This window comes from Ochotona curzoniae, unplaced genomic scaffold (assembly GCF_017591425.1).
Source record: "Ochotona curzoniae isolate NIBS_2020 unplaced genomic scaffold, NIBS_Ocur_1.0 contig_291, whole genome shotgun sequence".
Taxonomy (NCBI): domain Eukaryota; kingdom Metazoa; phylum Chordata; class Mammalia; order Lagomorpha; family Ochotonidae; genus Ochotona; species Ochotona curzoniae.
Genome location: NW_024465649.1, coordinates 10,268,308 through 10,287,270, shown reverse-complemented (window position 1 = coordinate 10,287,270; position 18,963 = coordinate 10,268,308). Strand labels below are relative to the sequence as shown.

The window sequence follows — 18,963 nt, the reverse complement described above, 5'->3', positions numbered from 1 at the left end:
TTTTCCTAAAATGCAAAAGGGAAATAGATCAGCCCTGCTATAGAAAGAAAACCCTTCTATAGAAACCTTTTGTAGAAACAAAAGCAAAAAGCACAAAAATTTGTGCCTTCTGTTGTAAATTACAGCAACAGTAGTAGCAAAATCATGTCTGAACACTGTAATCTTTCTAATTTTTAGATCTGCCTTCCAGAAGTGATGTCGTTTGCTTCTTTCAGTTTGTTTTTAAGTTCCTTTGGCCTATCCACATGCTATCATTGCCTTTTTAGTCATTCAATATACTTTTTATTCCTTTCTGTTGGTTCACTTTAGTCACTTTGATAAACTTAGCTATACGCTCATGCTTTATAAATGATTGTCCCAGATAGCAGTCTTTTGATTTCAACACTTCAGGAAGTTTGTGAAGGCAAGAATGCAGAAGCACAGACAAAATCTAATTTGACTCTAATTCTCCATTTGACTACTATAGCAGTGCAAGTCATGTCACCTCATTTAGTTTTCTCATCTAAAACATGTGGATTGTAACCTACCTCACAGCTCTGTGGGAAAAACTGACAGAAGGCCCTTGTCTAAATGGAGGATTATATAACCCTATATTTAATGTAAACTCCTTGTGTTTGTAAAAATAGGAATCTTTTACTACGATAGGAAGAGTTTCTCAATGGTGGGTAACTTTTATGAGGTAAGAACATAAGGTGTAAGCATGTTTATGATCACTGTTTTGCAAATCATGGTGTTCTTAAATGACTATTTGGATTTCTTGAAACAACAAATATTTAAGTATAAATTGTTTTGTTCTTGCAACAAACATTCAGAACTTCTTAAAAGTTGGCTGAAGCTGCCTTACTGTATCAAAACACAGCTTTCTCTCAAGACTGTTCACCAACATCTATGATCATACCATGTTGAGCGTTTATTGTGAAATTGTTATGGGACTGTGAACTCTAAGGATAGTATCTTGATGTTTTAGGAAGAATGGTTGTGTTCTTTGCAATGTATATTTAAATATTACATGATGGATTTAAAGTGCCAACAAATAAAACTGAAAATTGAGTCATTTAGTTACATTTGTAAGAATAAAATAATACAGGTTTGGATAGTAATGATTCAGGTCTTCTCAAGAAATCCTGCATCATTCCCAGCCAATCTGGTAAAGATTAACACTCCATTGGCTGACACATTAACTTATTGGAGCACTTGATTACATTTCTATTTAAAAATGTATAAAAACTTTGGAAATTTGGACCACTATCAGCAATTGGTTTTGGGGGAGAGGGGAACGTTATAGAGTTCCAGTACATTTCTGCTTTAAGAACTTTCGATTCAAATTTCAGTTTTGTTTGTTAAGCATCTCTTGTAAGTGTTAAGTGATAAGTGGGAAGGATTTGTCTTCCATTCATCCTATGAAGATGTTTTCTTGAATTACATGGCATTTCATAGTTGTAGATTTTCCCTCAATTAAGGTTTGCACTGTGTGAAACTCAAAGGCAACAAATATACACACAAGAGAAAAACCAGCGTGTCAGATCATGTACTTTTTCACAAAATCAAATTAAAAACAATGGTTGATTTGAAAGCTATTCTTGTTTGTTTAGTCATTAGACTAATATTCTGCATGTCAAATAACAGTTACAGAGCAAGATATAGAAAAAGATTGCTTATGACTCATTGGAGATGTGACATTATCTTTGTTTTGTCTTTGTTGAATGTAGGTTTTAACTTTTGCCGTCGTGCTAGTTTCCTATTATTGCCCTAACAAATTACTACAGATTTGAAAGCACATTTGTTATCTTCCAGTTCAAAAATCCAGTAGTTTTTAGCTAGGTCTACTTAAATAACAGCACAAACTTCTCTTAACTTTTTATTAATGTTTAATAATTATACATTTTATGGAGTACAATGTGATATTTCAAATATATAGAGCAGGTACAGTTCCAATCAGGGTGGTTAGAACTTCCTTTTCTTTATCATTGTTTTCTGGCAGGAGTCTTTCAATGTATCTTCTGCCTCTTCAGATGTGTTTCTGTAAATTATACACATGCAGTTGTAATGCAGGACACTAGAAGTGACTCTTCCCATCTGTGCTTCAGTCCCGGTTACCCAGCCTCTCTCTCTCGATAGTTTCAGTCACCCTTTCTGAGTCTCTAGTAATCACTATTCAATATTCAAATAGACTTGTTTAGCCCTCACATATGCCAGAGAGAGAGAGAGGCATTTGTCTTTGTTTCTCATTTATTTCATTAAACAAATGTCTTCTGTTTCTATCCATTTTGCTGTGGATAACATGATTTCATTATTTTTAAAAAGTTTTGTTTACTGCTGCTTGAAAGTCAAAGCTACCTGAGGAAGCGAAAGATCTTCCATCTCCTGGTTTACCCCCCACAAATGACTGTAATGGCCAGAACTAAGCCAGTCCAAAGCTGGGAGCCAGGATTTTCTTATGCTTCTCCCACATGTGTACATCTGCTGCTTTCCCAGGCTATAAGCAAGGAGCTGGATCGGAAGTGGAACAGCCAGGACATGAACCAGTAACCATATAGGAAGCCAGTGCTGCAGGTGGAAGATTAGCTTGCTACACTACTGTGTTCAGCCTGTATTATTTTTTTATGGCTGAGTATTCCATTTTGTATATATAGGACTTTTTATTTATTCATTTGTTGATGACACCTGGGCTTATTCCCCATCTTGGCTATCATAAATAGTGTTGTGGCAAACATGAGAGTGTAGGTATTTCTTTGCTATAATGAACTTATTATGGATATATACTCAGTGATGAGATCTCAGTGGTGAGTACTTTGACACATCTATTAGAAAATAATGTCACAATATAAAGAATGAGACTCCACACTTGAAGAGCCAACTTACCCTGCTTAAAGAATGGTCAAAATTCTCAATTTTTTAAGAATTTAAAAATATTGAATGCACATGTAGAATGTATGCATTCTGGATCACTTGAAACATTATTTACAGCTCTGATTTTTATTTTGATATACATGAAAATATACTGTAATTATATTTGAATAAATATTCAGGCATAGATAAAATAATGACAATTTTGTTTTTCATTTTTTGGCAAAAGGATGTTTTGAAGTGATACAGTGCATGCATGTGTTACTTAGATGGTTAAATACATTTAGGCACTTCTTACAATGTAGTGTGAAAATAGGAAAACATGGTTCTCAACCAACTGTTCCCAAACAAACCTAACATTGCAAGTAGCATCCATCTGATTTTGTGATTAAATCAAGATGGTGCTTGTCCCTTGATTTATAAAAAGGCTGCCATAAATATTTTAAGGTTATATCTTCAGTTTGAGTATTTGAAAGACTAGCTATAATATTGATTGTTCAGAATTCAAATATGCCATATTTAAATGCATATCTAAAAATTCCAAACACTTTTGTACTAATATTAGAAACAAGCTAAGCATCGCACAATTGATGTGCCATAAGGTGTGGTTTCTAACTTTGGATGTGGCTCCTTCAGCAAGTGTTTCATTGCTAACACACACCCAGTTTCACTTTCTGAACTGGCAATGAAACAGACACTGAAAAAGACACTGTAAAACCTGTATCAAAATATGAAGAGTTTGTTTATGCTTTTCTTCTAAGTTCTTAAGCAGAGTTTCCACAGATGTGTCTCATTTTTATGCCCAAGCTAAAACCCATGTATAGCAGGACAGATTTTAGGGCAAATACAGCCCCAACCATTTAATCTTGATCTTCCTAAGGTGACCAATTTGGACTTCTGAGAAGAAGGAGAAATATAAGAAAACATTTTGAAATTTAGTCCAATGAACACTGAGTATAATTCTGAAGAATTTTTTTACCAAATTTAGTAATTTTATGTTGCTTTATATTTAAAAAATATTAAGATTTATCTATTTTAGTCGTAAAGTCAGATTTACAGAGAGGAGATACAGAAAGAAAGATCCTCTATCTGCTGGTTCACTGCCCAAGTGGCCATAAGGGCCGGAGCTGATCTGATCCAAAGCCAGGAGCCAGTATCTTCTTCCAGGTCTCAAGACCTTGTGCCATCCTCTGCTGCTTTTCCAGGCCACAAGTAGGGAGCTGGAAGGGAAATGGAGCAGCCAGGATATAAACTGGTGCCCTTATGAGATCCCAGCACATGTAAGGTGAGGACTTTATCCACTAGGCTGAATACACTCTGTACAGAAGTTAAGGTACAGAGGTATTCCAATGATAGACGCTTTTTTATAGTTCTTATAGAATAGGGCCGTGCCTGACTAATTCTCTATAAATTAAGTAGCCTTCCCTTGAGACTAATATATGTAATAATAAATATTTAGAACCCGTAATTTAAAGATAAAACTACTTACTTGAAATCTAGGTGTTCAGTGAGCACATATCCATCTGTATAAATAAAAACACTGTTACTAATTTTAAAATTACAGAGAAAGTGCTGTAAGTTTTTTTAAATAATGATTTAAAATTTATGACCATTGAGTTAATAAACTTACATCTTCCTTTAAAATTGCAACATATCAATAGATTCTGTTCAGTAATATCTATGACCTCCAGTTCTTCCCCACGGGTTACTGGCAAATCAAATATTCCATTTCTTGAGTTACTGGCACACACTTTTGCTTTGTTGATGATAATAATCTCTTTGTCATACTGAAATTAGAAATTACTAATCGGATCATGCTATCTTCAGTGCAATAAAACTAACAGGATGTAATGTAGTAACTTCAAACTAAACTCAAATGGTAGATGTTAAATAGTTAGAAAAACTTCAATAAGTAGAAAATGGGGAAGCCATTTAAGAAAATAATGTTAAAATTCTACAAGCTCACATTTGTTTAGTATGATTAGATTTTCATAGCTTCTTCACATCTATCAGTAAATTCTATGGGAATGGATCCTGTAGGGTGAGAAGTCTCCAATATGAGTATAAATTTCAGTATGGTGGATTGTGTATTAACTACTACAATATTACTTGCGTTTCTAAACCCAGGAAAGGAGGAAAAAAAATGAAACTCTTTTTTCTTTGTAGTGTCTTAAATATTCTTACATATCTATAATTTCTAGATGCATACCTTTCCACTCTTCATCTCTATAGAACATATATATATATATACATTCACATATACATAAAATTATATGTGTTTTAAAGTAGCAGAAATTGAATTTGTAGGGAACATTTTTACCTTTTTGTATTCAAAGGTAGGCATTTGTGGGGGAAAGAAATGAGAAATTTTATTTCTGACCTCATCAGGGCTTCTGTGTGAGATAAACTAGCCAGCCTGTGCACACACAGGTAGCATCATGTTTAATGTATTGAATGCCATCTGTTTGACAAGAACAAAACCAATTCCAATATATGTACCTTGAATTACAGGTATTTATCTCACCAGATTAAGATGACAAAAAAATATATCCCCAGGCTAGTGTGTTTATAACTGCTGTCCCTATTTACAAATTTTATAAGAAGAGTACCTCTTTTTGCTCTCAGAATTTGAATGATAAATGTGGATGATCGCACTATTCCAAAATGGGATCTTACCTATAAGAGATTTTTCTTTTACCCAAAGAGGGAACAGTTTACTAAGTGGTTGTCTTCCCCTTCCTAGGCAAGCTTATTGTGAACCCACCATAATGTCTTCAAATACAAATATGATTGAGTCACAATTCCATTTATCTAGCGCTAAAGAGTTTTCACTGCTTTCAAGGTAAGATCTGTACTTCTTAGCTTTGTGTTCATGATTCTTTGTATACCATTATTCCCTTTTTGAAGTCTCATCCAGCTATATGGTACTCTTGAATACATCATAGGTCTTTCATATTTCCATGGCACAGATCTTAAACATCTCACAGAAATATTTTTATTATGGCTATATATAATTTATTGTTTTATCTGTTTTTAAAAGTTTCTAAAAGATAGATTTTACAGAGAAGGGGGAGAGAAACAGAGGCATTGCATCCAATAGTTCACTGTCTAAATGGCTGCAATGGCTGGACGTGGGCCCACCTGAAGCCAGGAGCAAGCTGGATTGGAAGTATAGTTGGGACACAAACTGGCACCCTTATGGGAAACCAGCACCACAACCAGAGGCTGAGTCTATTATACCATGGTGCTTACTCCATCAAATTTTTTTGCATTTTAAAAATGAGTGAATTCTCATTTTGTCAATTATAAATTCAGGAAGGATCATTTGAACTCTAAAATAATGAAAAAAAAAAGATGATCTGTGGAACCTGAACTATAGAATAAGATGTCATAATATGGTCTTACTCTGCTGGAGAACATGATAGTTTACCTTAGGATACAAACAGTACAGGGATCACAGATACGTAAAATGTGCTAAGGGAGTCACTTCAACTGGAGCAAGTGGGAAAGACTAGTGATATCCAAACTAAATCTTAAAAACATTTTCTTAGGTAGAGAAAATAACATGCACATTGGCGTGTTAGTATAGAAATGCATCAGCAAAAGTCAAAATACACTCTCAGCTTTTCATTCAAACATCATAAAGGATCTAAGCAATATAATATAGACTTTTTAAACATGGAGGTTCCTAGCTGCTAACATTACAAATTTTTACATTTAGAAGAAAACATACCTCAAATTTTTCTCAAAAAAGTTTTTCTTCCCTTTCTATTCTGTTCTTTTCTAAATTTTGCTTCTTGATTCTGAAGAAATTTCTTGGAAAAAAACTAAAAAAAATATGCAAGCAGGGATAAATATACTATAGCAAAAGTGTAAGTTTCCAAGTCCACAAAATTGTTCCATTTCAAAATGTATATAATTTTATATAAGACCATGCATTTATGATTATATCTAAATGCATATTCATGTAAGCATATATATACAGATACATCATACACATACATAGATCTCCACTACAGTATATTGCATAATCAACTGAACAAATCAAGAAATATCCATTACTTTTCTCCATAATTTTAAAGTACTATTGATAGCAATATAACTTAGGAATAAATGGTAGAGAATATGCATGGGATTCAGGAGATGCAGTAGTGTAGGATACATAACTTCTAATGTTTTAGTGCCTAGCAGGGGAAGTGGCTAGTAACAATTAGAAATACAATAATTACATTTACATTTCAAATTGTTAGGATTTTGAATGTTTCTAACACAAAGAAATAATGTAAATGGTGTCAGGAACCCTGATCTGATCATTACACATTGTACACATGTATTGAAAAGTCACACCACACCCCGTGAAAATGTGCACTTATTATGTGTCAATTACTATAAATGTATATTATTCAGATTGGTTGAACAATCTAAGATAAATGGGCAGCTTCTGTAAATCAGCAAAATTAACATTTTTTGTGAAACAAGAGGGGGACCCAAAGACTTGGCTATCTTCCACTGCTTCCCCAGACACATGAACAGTTATATTCTGAAGGGTCTCCTGCATGTTTCTTTCTTTCCATGATTACAGCTGCTGTTATACTTCTAGACTACTGCAACTTCTTGCCGGAAATGCCACCTTCCTCTTGGCTCTCCTTGCTTGAATCTATTCCATGCCTGTCTCCAGAGTCGTCTTCCTAAAGCTTAAAATTGCTACTGTCTTGCTTAAAACATTGCCATCTTCCTTCTGCCTTCAGGAAAAGGCTAAATTCCTAGCAGTGTACAAATGATATTTTATAATCCTGTCCTGATCTCTTCTTCTAGCCTGTATACATATGTTTCCCAAGACATGTGTCTTTATTACACATAAATCTGCTTCGGTCATTATACAAAATGGACTATCCTTCCCCAATCTCTCAACAACCATCATCTCTGATTAATGGAGGAAATTCTGTCTCTCCCCCTGTCTCTAAATATCCTTTTCAAATAAAAATAAATCTTTTTTTTAAAAAGTAATACTACGCTATGAATTCGTTGTAAGAAATTTTAAAAAGCAGTAAAGAATTGTCTCCCCTCTCTAGCATTGCTCATTCCTGCAATGTCAGGATACACTTAAACAGCAGAAAGATGGACCTATGACTGTTTGGGGGGAGGGGGAATCCGTGGGAGGGAGGGAAACTTTGCAGATTTCAAGAGCAGTATTCACAAAGTGTTCACAGACCAGTGACTGTTTAGAAGAGGGTTTTCCCTATTTGCGAACTAAACAAAGCACCTCAGATTCTGAGCCATAGCTTTGCAGTTATGCAGACCAAAGCAGAGAGTATTATGTGACACCTGAGTTGGTAAAAACATCCCCTGCCCAAATAGCCAACGGAGAACTTCAACAACAGGAAGGGTGAGAATCCACACAACATGTTTTGTAAACTCCGAAACTAGTTATAGTCAAATTTATATTGCAGGGCCCAGTGGTGTGGCCTAATGGCTAAAAGTCCTTGCCTTGAACATGCTGGGATCCCATATGGATGCCGGTTCTAATCCCAGCAGCTCCACTTCCCATCCACTTCCCTGCTTGTGGCCTGGGGAAGCAGTCGAGGACAGCTCAAAGCTTTGGGGCCCTAAACCCATGTGGGATATCCGGAAGAATTTTCTGGCTCCTGGCTTTGGATCAGCATAGCATCGGCCAATGCACTCACTTGGGGAGTGAATCATCGGACGGAAGATCTTCCTCTCTGTCTCTCCTCCTCTCTGTATATCTGACTTTCCACTAAATAAATAGATCTTTTAAAAACAAACAAACAAAAAATATACAAAAAAATATATTGCATAACAGAATTATTCTTACTATATGACAACAAGTTTCTCTGAAAGTTTCATTAAAGTTAAAATTGGTGCCTTAGGCTCCATCTTATGATACAAAAAAAATCAACTTAAAATAAGACTAAGTTTTCCATTGAATGATAAAGGCCATCTTGAAGTCTTTCCTCATTGCCCATTTACCAAGAGCAGGGAGAATGATCATAAAAGTAACTGTGTACAGTGTTCAACACTTTCATATTCATTCTCTCTTTTAAACAATGACCTACTTATTTGAAAAACAAAGTGACATGGAGAGACAGGGAGAGGGAGGGAGGCAAAATGGAGAGATTTGATCTGTCTGGTGGGTCACTCCCCAAATGATCACAACATCCAGGAAATGGTTAGGCCAAATCCAGGAGCCAGGGATTCCATCCTGGTTTCCGATATGAGAGGTAGGAACTCAAGCTCTTGGCCACCATCTTCTGGTGTTCCAAGTGCATTAGCAGGGAGCTGAATCGGAAGCAGAGAAGGCACTCAAACTGGCAGTTCACCAGGGGTGGCAGGTGTACCAAGAAGCATCTTAACCCAGGATACTGCAAATCTAGTGCTATTGTCTCATTTGATCATCACACATGTACTATGATAAAGATTATCATTTTATAGATGAAGAACCAAACAATGAGATTTGATGATCTGACAAAGGTATAAATTGTACCAGATAAACTATAGTAAATGCACCTGTGTTCCTACCTTTCTGACTCTCCAGCACTGTTTTTCCCTTTTTTCCCCTTTGATATAAAAAATTTGGGCTTCCACACTTTATGTTTATCTTCATCTCTGTGGGGAAGAATATTTCAATCACGTTAATTAGGTACCAACCTTTAAACAATTAGAGCACATTCATTTGTTTCTGGGTAGTTATGTTTTTATCAAAAGTGTATTTAAAGTCTTCAAGAATATATTTTGATAATCCTTAGCAAGGTTATATGGTAAATATTTTAATATTTGCCGGCTAATCATCTCTTTGGTGAATATTCAGCTCAACCATTGCAACTTGATTTACAAGGGCAGGCAGCAGGGAACATTAGAAATGCATGCCACAGGTTGCTGACCCTGATTTGTTAGAATTCAAATTTGAAATCAGAAGCATGTGATCAACCTACTTAACAAGCAAACTTCATCTCTTTCTGAGTCTTCCTGTCTTTCCCTCTAATGCTCCAATAATAACACTAAACTTCACCTTGAAACAAACTAAGCCAACCAAACTTTGGCATTACTGAATCTGGCAGCAAAGGATGCAGGGAAGGAAAAGGCTATTTACAGAAAGAACCCATACTTTCAGAGTTCCTGTATGTCAGGCCTTCTGTTAGTCATTTTACATAAGTTAATTGATCCAGTTTTCATAAGTACAGCAACACTTCTTTAGTCATTCCTAACATTTTTGCAAAGAAGGAACTGGATGATCGGAAGCCAGGTAACTTCTTATGGTTACAGAAATAGTAACATTGAGTACATGTGTGTCTGAACGCAAATCTATGATCGCTCACCTTCCCTGCCGCTTCAAAACATCTCTCAAGGAAAGGCAGAGATACTGAGTTGTCCACTATTAATATGAGGGAAAAAGGCCTTCCTCTGGAATCAGCTGGATGTCTGTGCTGTATGTTTCTCAATACCTCACCAGCTCTTTACTGGACAAACACATGGACAGATGTCTGAAGAGCCATCATGTGGCCACAAACAGACCATGGAATGTTAAGGATTCAGCATTGAATTACTACTGAAGATTAAATTAGTGAGGAGTTTTAAAGTCTTACAGGAATTGTCTAAAGATCTCTAATTCATCTCTTCTTGACTTTCGTTGCCTTGGAAGCCTAGCCTAAGGAGCTTGGCAATTACTTCCTTTCTAGCTATTCCACAGCCGCAAGTTGACTCTTTCCACTTCAAGTTCCTAGAAGGTGGATCCAGGTTTATATTGCACATGCATCAGTCACAAGTGTAACCCAGGGCTAGGTGTATTAGTGAGTTCAGGAGTGACATATACGTGAACTAATTTGAAAGTAGCTATGGTTGTGAAGGGAAGAAACTGGGCAAATTCCTGCTTGAAAGTTTGTCTTCACCAATTCTAAATCAGTATGTCCTGAGTATTTAAATAACTTTGGAAGAAATAGAAAACAAAACCAGAAAAGATATAAAATGGCATAATTTAACCTTCATAAAAATATCCAGGTTCCCTTCTCAGCATTTTTCCAAGGACTATTAAAACCTGAGTTATGATCATACCATACACATAATTTTATATTCTGTTATGTTTTTCATTTATTATTATGTAAACATTTCTCTGTTACTGAAAACCGCTGACTATATATTTAATATATGAGGGTATTTAAGAAAGTTTAGGGAAAATGTGATTATAAGATAAACTTATTTTCCTACAAATCCTCTGAAACGCATGCATAACATTTTCTTGTATGAATTTTCTATGAAATGTTTGGACACTCATCATATGTACAGACTTCAAAATAATTTTATACCAAAATAAACCAATATATTTAATTTCATTTTTCTGTGAACATTTTAAAGTACCTGTATATATTTAATTGGTGGTATTGAGTAGCACATTTAAATAATCACTGTATATTTGGATATTTAGAGTGTTTTGAACATCTTTTTCTAAAAAAATTCTAATGAGATATTTTTGTTTATACATTTTCAGTATCTTTTAATTTTTCACTAGAGCTAATTACTTTAAAGAGAATTACTGAGAAAAGCATTTTTATATGTATTATCAACTTTATGAAAGTTCATACGAATTTATACCTCTGCAAGCCATGTGAACGTCATGGCCAATTCTTGGCCTCTATCTGTTTTAGCCTTCCTAGGGATCTAAACAGAGTTCTAGCATGATGGGTATGTGTCACTGCCATGTGGCTCAGAGAAAGATGGCATAAGATAGATTCCATGGGTACATTCTGCTAGAGACTAAAGCTATTACTGTACCCCTCTTGGAATTCTTATTTTTCCTTTTCTTTCTGGATTTCTGGATAAGATAAAATGAAAAACATAGGACTGACTCATCTTGCGATAATTTAATACAGAGCTGTTTAGACAATTGCTCAACCTGATATTCAGTACAATATAATAAGCAAACTAGCCACACCACACTGTCTCAGATATTGTCTTTTCCCTCTGATTCTGGCTTCTGTTACTTTCTATCAATATTCCAAATGCCTTTCATAATTTATTTCTCTGAAGACAAAGTCTAGAAATTTTACTCTATCCCACGAAAAAGAAGTGTGTTAGACTTTTATGGGGCTAGGTGATTTGGAAGGTAGAATATTTTCACAAAATACTCATAAAATATTCCTTACAAGTCTGCCATGTCTTAAATAACTTATTAGCAGCAAGGTAATAGAGATGATGTCGGTATGGTTCCTATCAGAGAATAGCTCACAATTTAACAAAAACCTCTGAAGTTCTTCTTTTGTTTCATTACACTAGAATACATTTTCATCATTTCTCACTGGATTGATTGTAACACTCTTTTAACAGATGACTAGCACCTGTATGAAGATTCATACTGTGCTATGTCTTAACACATTTCTACAGTGAGAGCAAGAGCTGTCTATAGTACTGGGACAGTCCTTCCACATCAACTGAAAAACACTGAGCAGTAGACAATCATGAGCAGTATGCAAGTGTGCATTGAGGGAAAATGCTGTGATCAGCACCCAATCATCTGTAAGATTGATCCAAGGTTAAGTGCAAGGCAGGAGTTTAGGCAGACTGTCAGACTGGATTTCTTAAAAACATCATAGACATAAATAAGTAAATTTCAAAAACAATTTTAAAATTATGCATAAAAGTATATATATACTTATATAAAATATATTTAAATTATATATATATGCATTTATATATAGGTGTAAAAAACTATTTTCACCTTATAAGCTGCCTAAACAAAACCTGATGAATGAGAATGCATAAAAAAGTTGAAGGCTTAAAAATGTATACAGGAGACAAATTAACTAAAAGAAAGGTGGAGAAGGTATATCAATATCAGAAAAATTTCACTTTAATACAGATAAATATCACTAGGAGATACATTGTGTAGTAAACAAAATGAACTGTAAGTCCAGTCCCTTGGATTCGAGTATAAATTCTACCATTTCCTAGCAGTGTGAATTTCAATAAGTAACTTAATCTTTATGTCTTAATATGTTGCCTATAAAATTGTATAATTCTGATAGCATGTATCTTGCAAAATTGGTGTGAAGATTTAATGAATGCAAATTGAATGAGTAAGATAGTGCCCAACCCACAGTAAAAGTTATTATTATTGCTCTATTTTATTTATAGTAGTAGGATTAGAGATAGTTACAACATTCCTACGTCTGGAGAAGTTAGTTTTAATTTTCTTTGCAATTAATAAAAGAACATCAGCATATAAAAACCAAAAGAAAAATAGAACCTCTGACAGAAATGGAAAGAAATCTGCCATTTTTCCATGAGACTCGCACTCATTTTAGTTATCGATGGAGAAAGTATCTAAAATGTATAAGTCTAGGTAATGTTTGAACAAGAGAATTAACAATATTCAATTTAAAAGACGTACACTGATCCTTGTATTACACAAATAAATATATCCATCACTTCTCAGAATGTGTAGAGGTACTGTCATCAGCTACTCTCTTAGACCATAAGAGGGAAGTTAAGGCAGAAGTTACTATTGGGTTAGAACAGAGAGCCTGAATATAGACCTTCACATGTATGGAAACATGATCAAACAAAGATCATATCACAGATCAATGGGAGCAGTACTACTCATAAATCACACAAGGACATTTATCCACATGGGAGAAAATATAGCTGCATCTCTACTTCTCTATAGATATTAGTCACCAGATAGATGTAAGGAGTAAACATAAAAGGCAAAGATTTAAAGTTTTTAGATTAAAAATAGTAGAGAAGATAATATGGTCCGAGGGTAGAGGCGAGTGTCTTTAAAACATGTATAAAGGATGAGTTGATAAATTCGGATTAAAATCAGGTTCTAGTCATCAGAACACTAGGGAGGTAAGGCACAATGCTGTTTTTGACCACCTTGGGCACGGGGAATACATTGCAGAACCCTCAGGGGAATCTCACACGAGAGAGCACTGAACCCTATACTTAGTATCTAAGCATCTAAGCACGTATGCATTGTGGCTATAATTTTTACAGTTTGACATATGACAACAAAATTAGCACCAATTTCCTTTTCCTTCACAATTTCCTTCCTTCTACCCACAATTGTGGGTAGATGTACTGTTATTGTAAATTTTTGCAACATCAGCATACAATTTTTTTCTTTCCTGTTTGAATGAAGACTGTCCATACTTTCATTGAAAGGAAGCTCTTTATGTCTTCTCTTTGGCAAATGCAAATTGCTAGTATGATTACTTGCATTTTAGGGCCAGTAAAGTAAGGATAATTCGAACACTTGTTCCTGGGGCAACTAGGTCACTGATCAGTGGGTAGAGTGTACAGTGTGGAAGAAGTGAGGATTCATGTTCAGGTTGGGATGGAGCAGACCACCCCAGGATTTCATCATGACAGAATGATACAGTTCAAAACTTAGGAGTTACTTATGTAATTTTTTATTTTAAAATTTTAGACCTTGGCCAACTATGGGTGAAGGATATATGGAACATGAAATTATCAGTAAGAAGATGTTATTGTACATATAAGGAGCAAAAGAGTAGCATCCAGAGTAAGCAAAAATTAAAAAAAAAACAGAAAAAACCTACAAGTAGATAGGAAAATGACCCAGCAACCCCATTTAAAAGCAAGGAACAACAGAAACAGACCTTCTATAGAAAGAAAGAAATGAATGGGGAATAAATTATTTAAAAGAGGGTTAAATGTTGCTATAAAGGTAATGCAAATTCATACCACAGTGTGATAGTATTTTATACACACTAATTTGGGAGACTATCAGAATTCATTCTGTTCTAAGTATTAATGAGGAAATAGAAATCTATCTGAATAGGAGTGAGTTAAATGGGTATAATTACTTTGGAAAGTGAGTTGGCATTTTCCTAATTTGGCATTCCATGTATAATTTGCATTCATTTGTCCTAGTAAGTGTATCTCCTAGAAAAAAAAAAAAAAACGCTTGCACGCACTCACAGGACCCTTTGATATCTATGGCAGTATTGATTATAAATACAAAATTTGAGAATTACCCCGGCCTTTAACAACAAGGGTTTAGGCAGATGAATTATTGTATACACATACAATGCAATACTATAGAGCAGCAAAAGCTAAAGTATTATAATGCTGAAAATGGTGAATTTTATTTGAATAAAAAATCAGAACTCCATATAACAGCATAACATTTTTTACAGTGTTCAAATCCCAAATAAAATATTTTTTGTGCTTGATTAAAAAATATTTTTCAAGATTTACTTATTTAAAACCAGAGTCACAGGGAGAGACAGAGAAATATCTTCAATCCACTGCTTCACTCCTCAAATGGCTGCAACAACTGATGGATCCGTCCTAAATCAGGAGCCAGGAGCACGTTCCGGGTCCCCTCTGAGCATTCAGAGACCCAATGATGTGGATGATCCTCTGCTGCTTTCCCAGGTACATAATCCAGGTGTGTATCAGAATCGAAGCAGCAAGGAAACCAACTGGCACCTATGTGGGATCTTGGGATCACAGACAGCACTAGTCCCAGCAGCAATATTTTTAAAAAGAAAATGAAAGTGGGGTCAGCATTTGGTCCAGCAGATTGAGCACGCTCGTACAGTGCCGGCATCTCGTATGAGCAGCGGTATGAGTCCTGACTGCTCCATCTCGGGTCCTGCTGCCTGCTAATGCCCCTGGGAGAGCTGCAGAAGGTGGCCCAATGTTCTGGGCCCCTGCCATTCATGTGAGAGATCCAGATGAATCTTTGACTTGAGCCTGGCTCAACCACAGTCATTGTAGCTGTCTGGAGAGTGTACTAGCTGGTGGAAGATTCATATATATATTCTCATTCTCACTCTCTTTCTGTGCCTCTGTGTGTGTGTGTGTATTTAACTCTGCTTTTCAATTTTTTTTGTTCAAAAAAGGGAAATCCTAAAATGTCTGAGCATGAGTACCTTGGGGTAGAGGCAGTAAGATAGGCCATAGGTGGCGCCTAAGAAAAAGAGGCCTTTTATTTCTCTTGTTCTAGTTTCTGAATGATTTGTTCAGATCAATTTATTTTGCCATGCATTCCAAGTTACACCTAGTATTATTTTCTTTTTATTTTTATAATTCATTTTCAAAGTGAATCCATTGTTTACGTAAACATTATACAGGATTCTCCTCCATCACATTCCAAATTGCACCTTCCACTAGTAACACCCTCTTTTCTGATCAAATGGTTAATTGTCCAACAAAACTTCCCAGACATCCATGTTTTCCATCTATTCCCTACCCTGTCTTCTCTCTCCTGGTGTCTACAGGTCAAAATGTTACCTGTGCTCTGCATCAGCAGAGCAGACCTTCTGATGCCCTAAATGATAGCAGTGCCTGTTTCCTCTGAACATGCCGATTTTAGAGTGAATCCTTCTTTGTCCAGACAAGCCATGTTTTCATTTCAGATCATAAGAGATAGATCTGAAAGCCACAGTTACTAATCAGGGAGTTCAACGTCAAGAAAACACATTATTGCAATTACTATAAAAATATTCTGATGGAAAAAAGAGGTACCTAATCCAAAATAGCTAAAGTAAGAGAAGGATTCTTGGGGAAAATAAAAATCTAAATTCAGCCTTAAATAGGGCTTAAAATTATTAATCAAATTAACCAGGCAAAAAGGCTGGCAAAACGGGTTACAAAGACATTCTATTTTGTTTTTAAGTTCTGAGCTTATCTACTCCAAACGGATGTCAATCCTGACCAACACACATATCCTGTATCCTATATCCACTTCCAAAATGCCCTGTTTCAAAACAACCAAATTGCAATGTGTAGTTTTATGTGCAATTTTTCTTCATTTGCTGATCTTTATCTACAATCAGAAGGGATTAGAAATTCTCTTCCTAAGGATCATTATTTCATACTCAGCACCTAGAACAATGTGGTCACATAGTTTATGATCAGTGAAGGTTTGCTGGCTAAATTAATGAAAACAGAACAAATGTTTACAGTTTTGAAGTGCTGAACATCTTGTCAGATTTAAGGCATGTGAATGTGAATCAAATATGAGTTGAAGATTCAGAACACACACAACACACATGCAAGCATTTAGAAGAATCAAGCATGAGGAATGAGAAAAGTAACAGGGAAAAGCTGGTGCCCTTTCTTTTAGAATATAGGACAGCTAAAAGTTTAAGATATATTAGTGAAGCCAAATGAGATATGGAGTTAAGTATTCTTTGTGTTAACCAAAGGAGATTTAATGGCTTTACCAAATGTAGGAACCCTGACATTATAGGAACAAAAACCCATTGCAATGAGTAGGGAAAGAGGAATTAAAGACGAACAGAGGGGAACTATTATTTCCAACCATTTGGTTGAGTGTAAAAGGACAGAAAATGAGAATCTATGGAGTGGGCATGGAATTTAGTTTCTTCTCTTATGAATTATAATTAGTCTTGGAAAACAGAGATTCTGCCAAATTGCTCTTTCTAAACGAATGTGTTGAAATGAGTTTCATATCTTCAGATTAAAACATAAGGCACACAATCAGAGCCCCCAAAATGCCAGTGCCTTTTGGGTTGCCTACGATGGTTAGGTCATCTGTGTTATTCCTTCTCCCTTTTGAGTGAAGGAGACAGCTCAAGTTCATTTTTTATTCCTTCTCCAAGGATGCAGACACACAGCTTTCTATTTTGTTTGTTTTTTAGAACATTTTTAAAGGGAAAAATTTCCTGTATTTCATACATACAGTTGTAAGAGCAAAGAATGACTTTCTTAGTATGTTTTACAAAGCATCAGAAAAAGATTGGGTTATCAGCAGAGGGGATCAGCAGGGTAGATTGACTTACTTTGTCTCTTTTCCACTCATGTCCACGTCATCATAGATAATAACTTCCTGAGATTTAAACTCTAGAGTCAAAATAGGATCAAAACAGTTTATTACCCGGTATGTTTTATAGTGTTTTTAGTTTTCAAATTATACATAATTATCTAATTTTCCAGATGCATCCTCAAGCTTATTAAAATTTGGTTACAGAATACAGATACAGTAAAAAGCTCAAAGAGGAAAAATTCAACACTTGGGGAAGAAATTTAACAAAGAAACTTTAAAAAAATAGGTATATTCGTATCTCAGAAATGTATTTGCATTTGTATCAATTTGACTTCCAGCCTGATTTCATGAAGAATAGCAGAAAAATACGATGTTAGAATTGTATAGATTAGGCTCCCACCATTCTAGATCTGGTAAAAGAAGTTATACTGCCAGAATAGAAATAAGTCGTTTCATAAATCCCAGGGGGAAAAAATCCATCTGATAAAACATTAATGTTGATTTTACTTTCATAATCTTTTATTGTAAACTGCTGGTAACTGCTCTTTAGTAATACCGCATAATATTTAATCTTACTTATGGTAATATTAATTAGATATTTTCATGTAAGATATACTTATTCCTTAATAGTCTACAGTAAATTCCTTTTCATTTAAACAAGCTTGAAACCTTCTGAAATAATTATTCCTAATTACTATTCAAATAGCTGTAATTATCCATTATTTTATTTAACATTTTAAATTTTGGAGAAACTACATGTTCAGTATCTGAAATACTTGAAATATTTGTTGATGAATAATAAGGTATCTTAGGGACAGAACCCATGTCTGGATTCAGAATTTATTTAGATTTCATATGTACACTTAGTCTGAAGGTAATATTTTACAAATATTTTTAGTGTACTTACATTTAAACTTCCAACCATGATGTAAGATTAGGAATGCAACAGTATGTCTTTTTTTCTTTTGGTTATTTCTCAAGCTGAAAAATATGTTACTATTCTAGGTGATTTCTTTTTAAACACAGACCAAAGACATGTTGGGAGATGTGTCATTTTACCATTTTGTAATTATATATATATATATGTAAAATCTTTATTGAGTTCAGCAGTTCATGTTTTGAATGTTCATTTGAATTGTCAAGCAGAATGAAACCAAAGTCATCACGTGGCTAGAATCCAAGCAAAAACCAATAAACCACATGTCCCTCTTTTCTGAAAAATTCAACACTCTGAGCATGTGTTAAAACCATACTATGGTCAGGTATGTGCCAACTTCTGCACTACCATCTTAATGGCAAAGCAAACAATATTATGATGACCTATCATTGACTTAATTAATATA

General features: G+C 34.9%; 1 protein-coding gene across 1 annotated transcript in view; it reads right to left on the bottom strand.

The window, feature by feature from the left end:
- FYB2 (FYN binding protein 2) overlaps positions 1-18,963 on the bottom strand; it is a 90,566-nt gene that overhangs the window by 1,612 nt on the left and 69,991 nt on the right. The window contains 5 exon segments of the mRNA XM_040978605.1: positions 4,337-4,370; positions 4,478-4,634; positions 6,581-6,674; positions 9,385-9,471; positions 17,637-17,697. Coding sequence (XP_040834539.1) covers positions 4,337-4,370; positions 4,478-4,634; positions 6,581-6,674; positions 9,385-9,471; positions 17,637-17,697 — 433 coding nt within the window.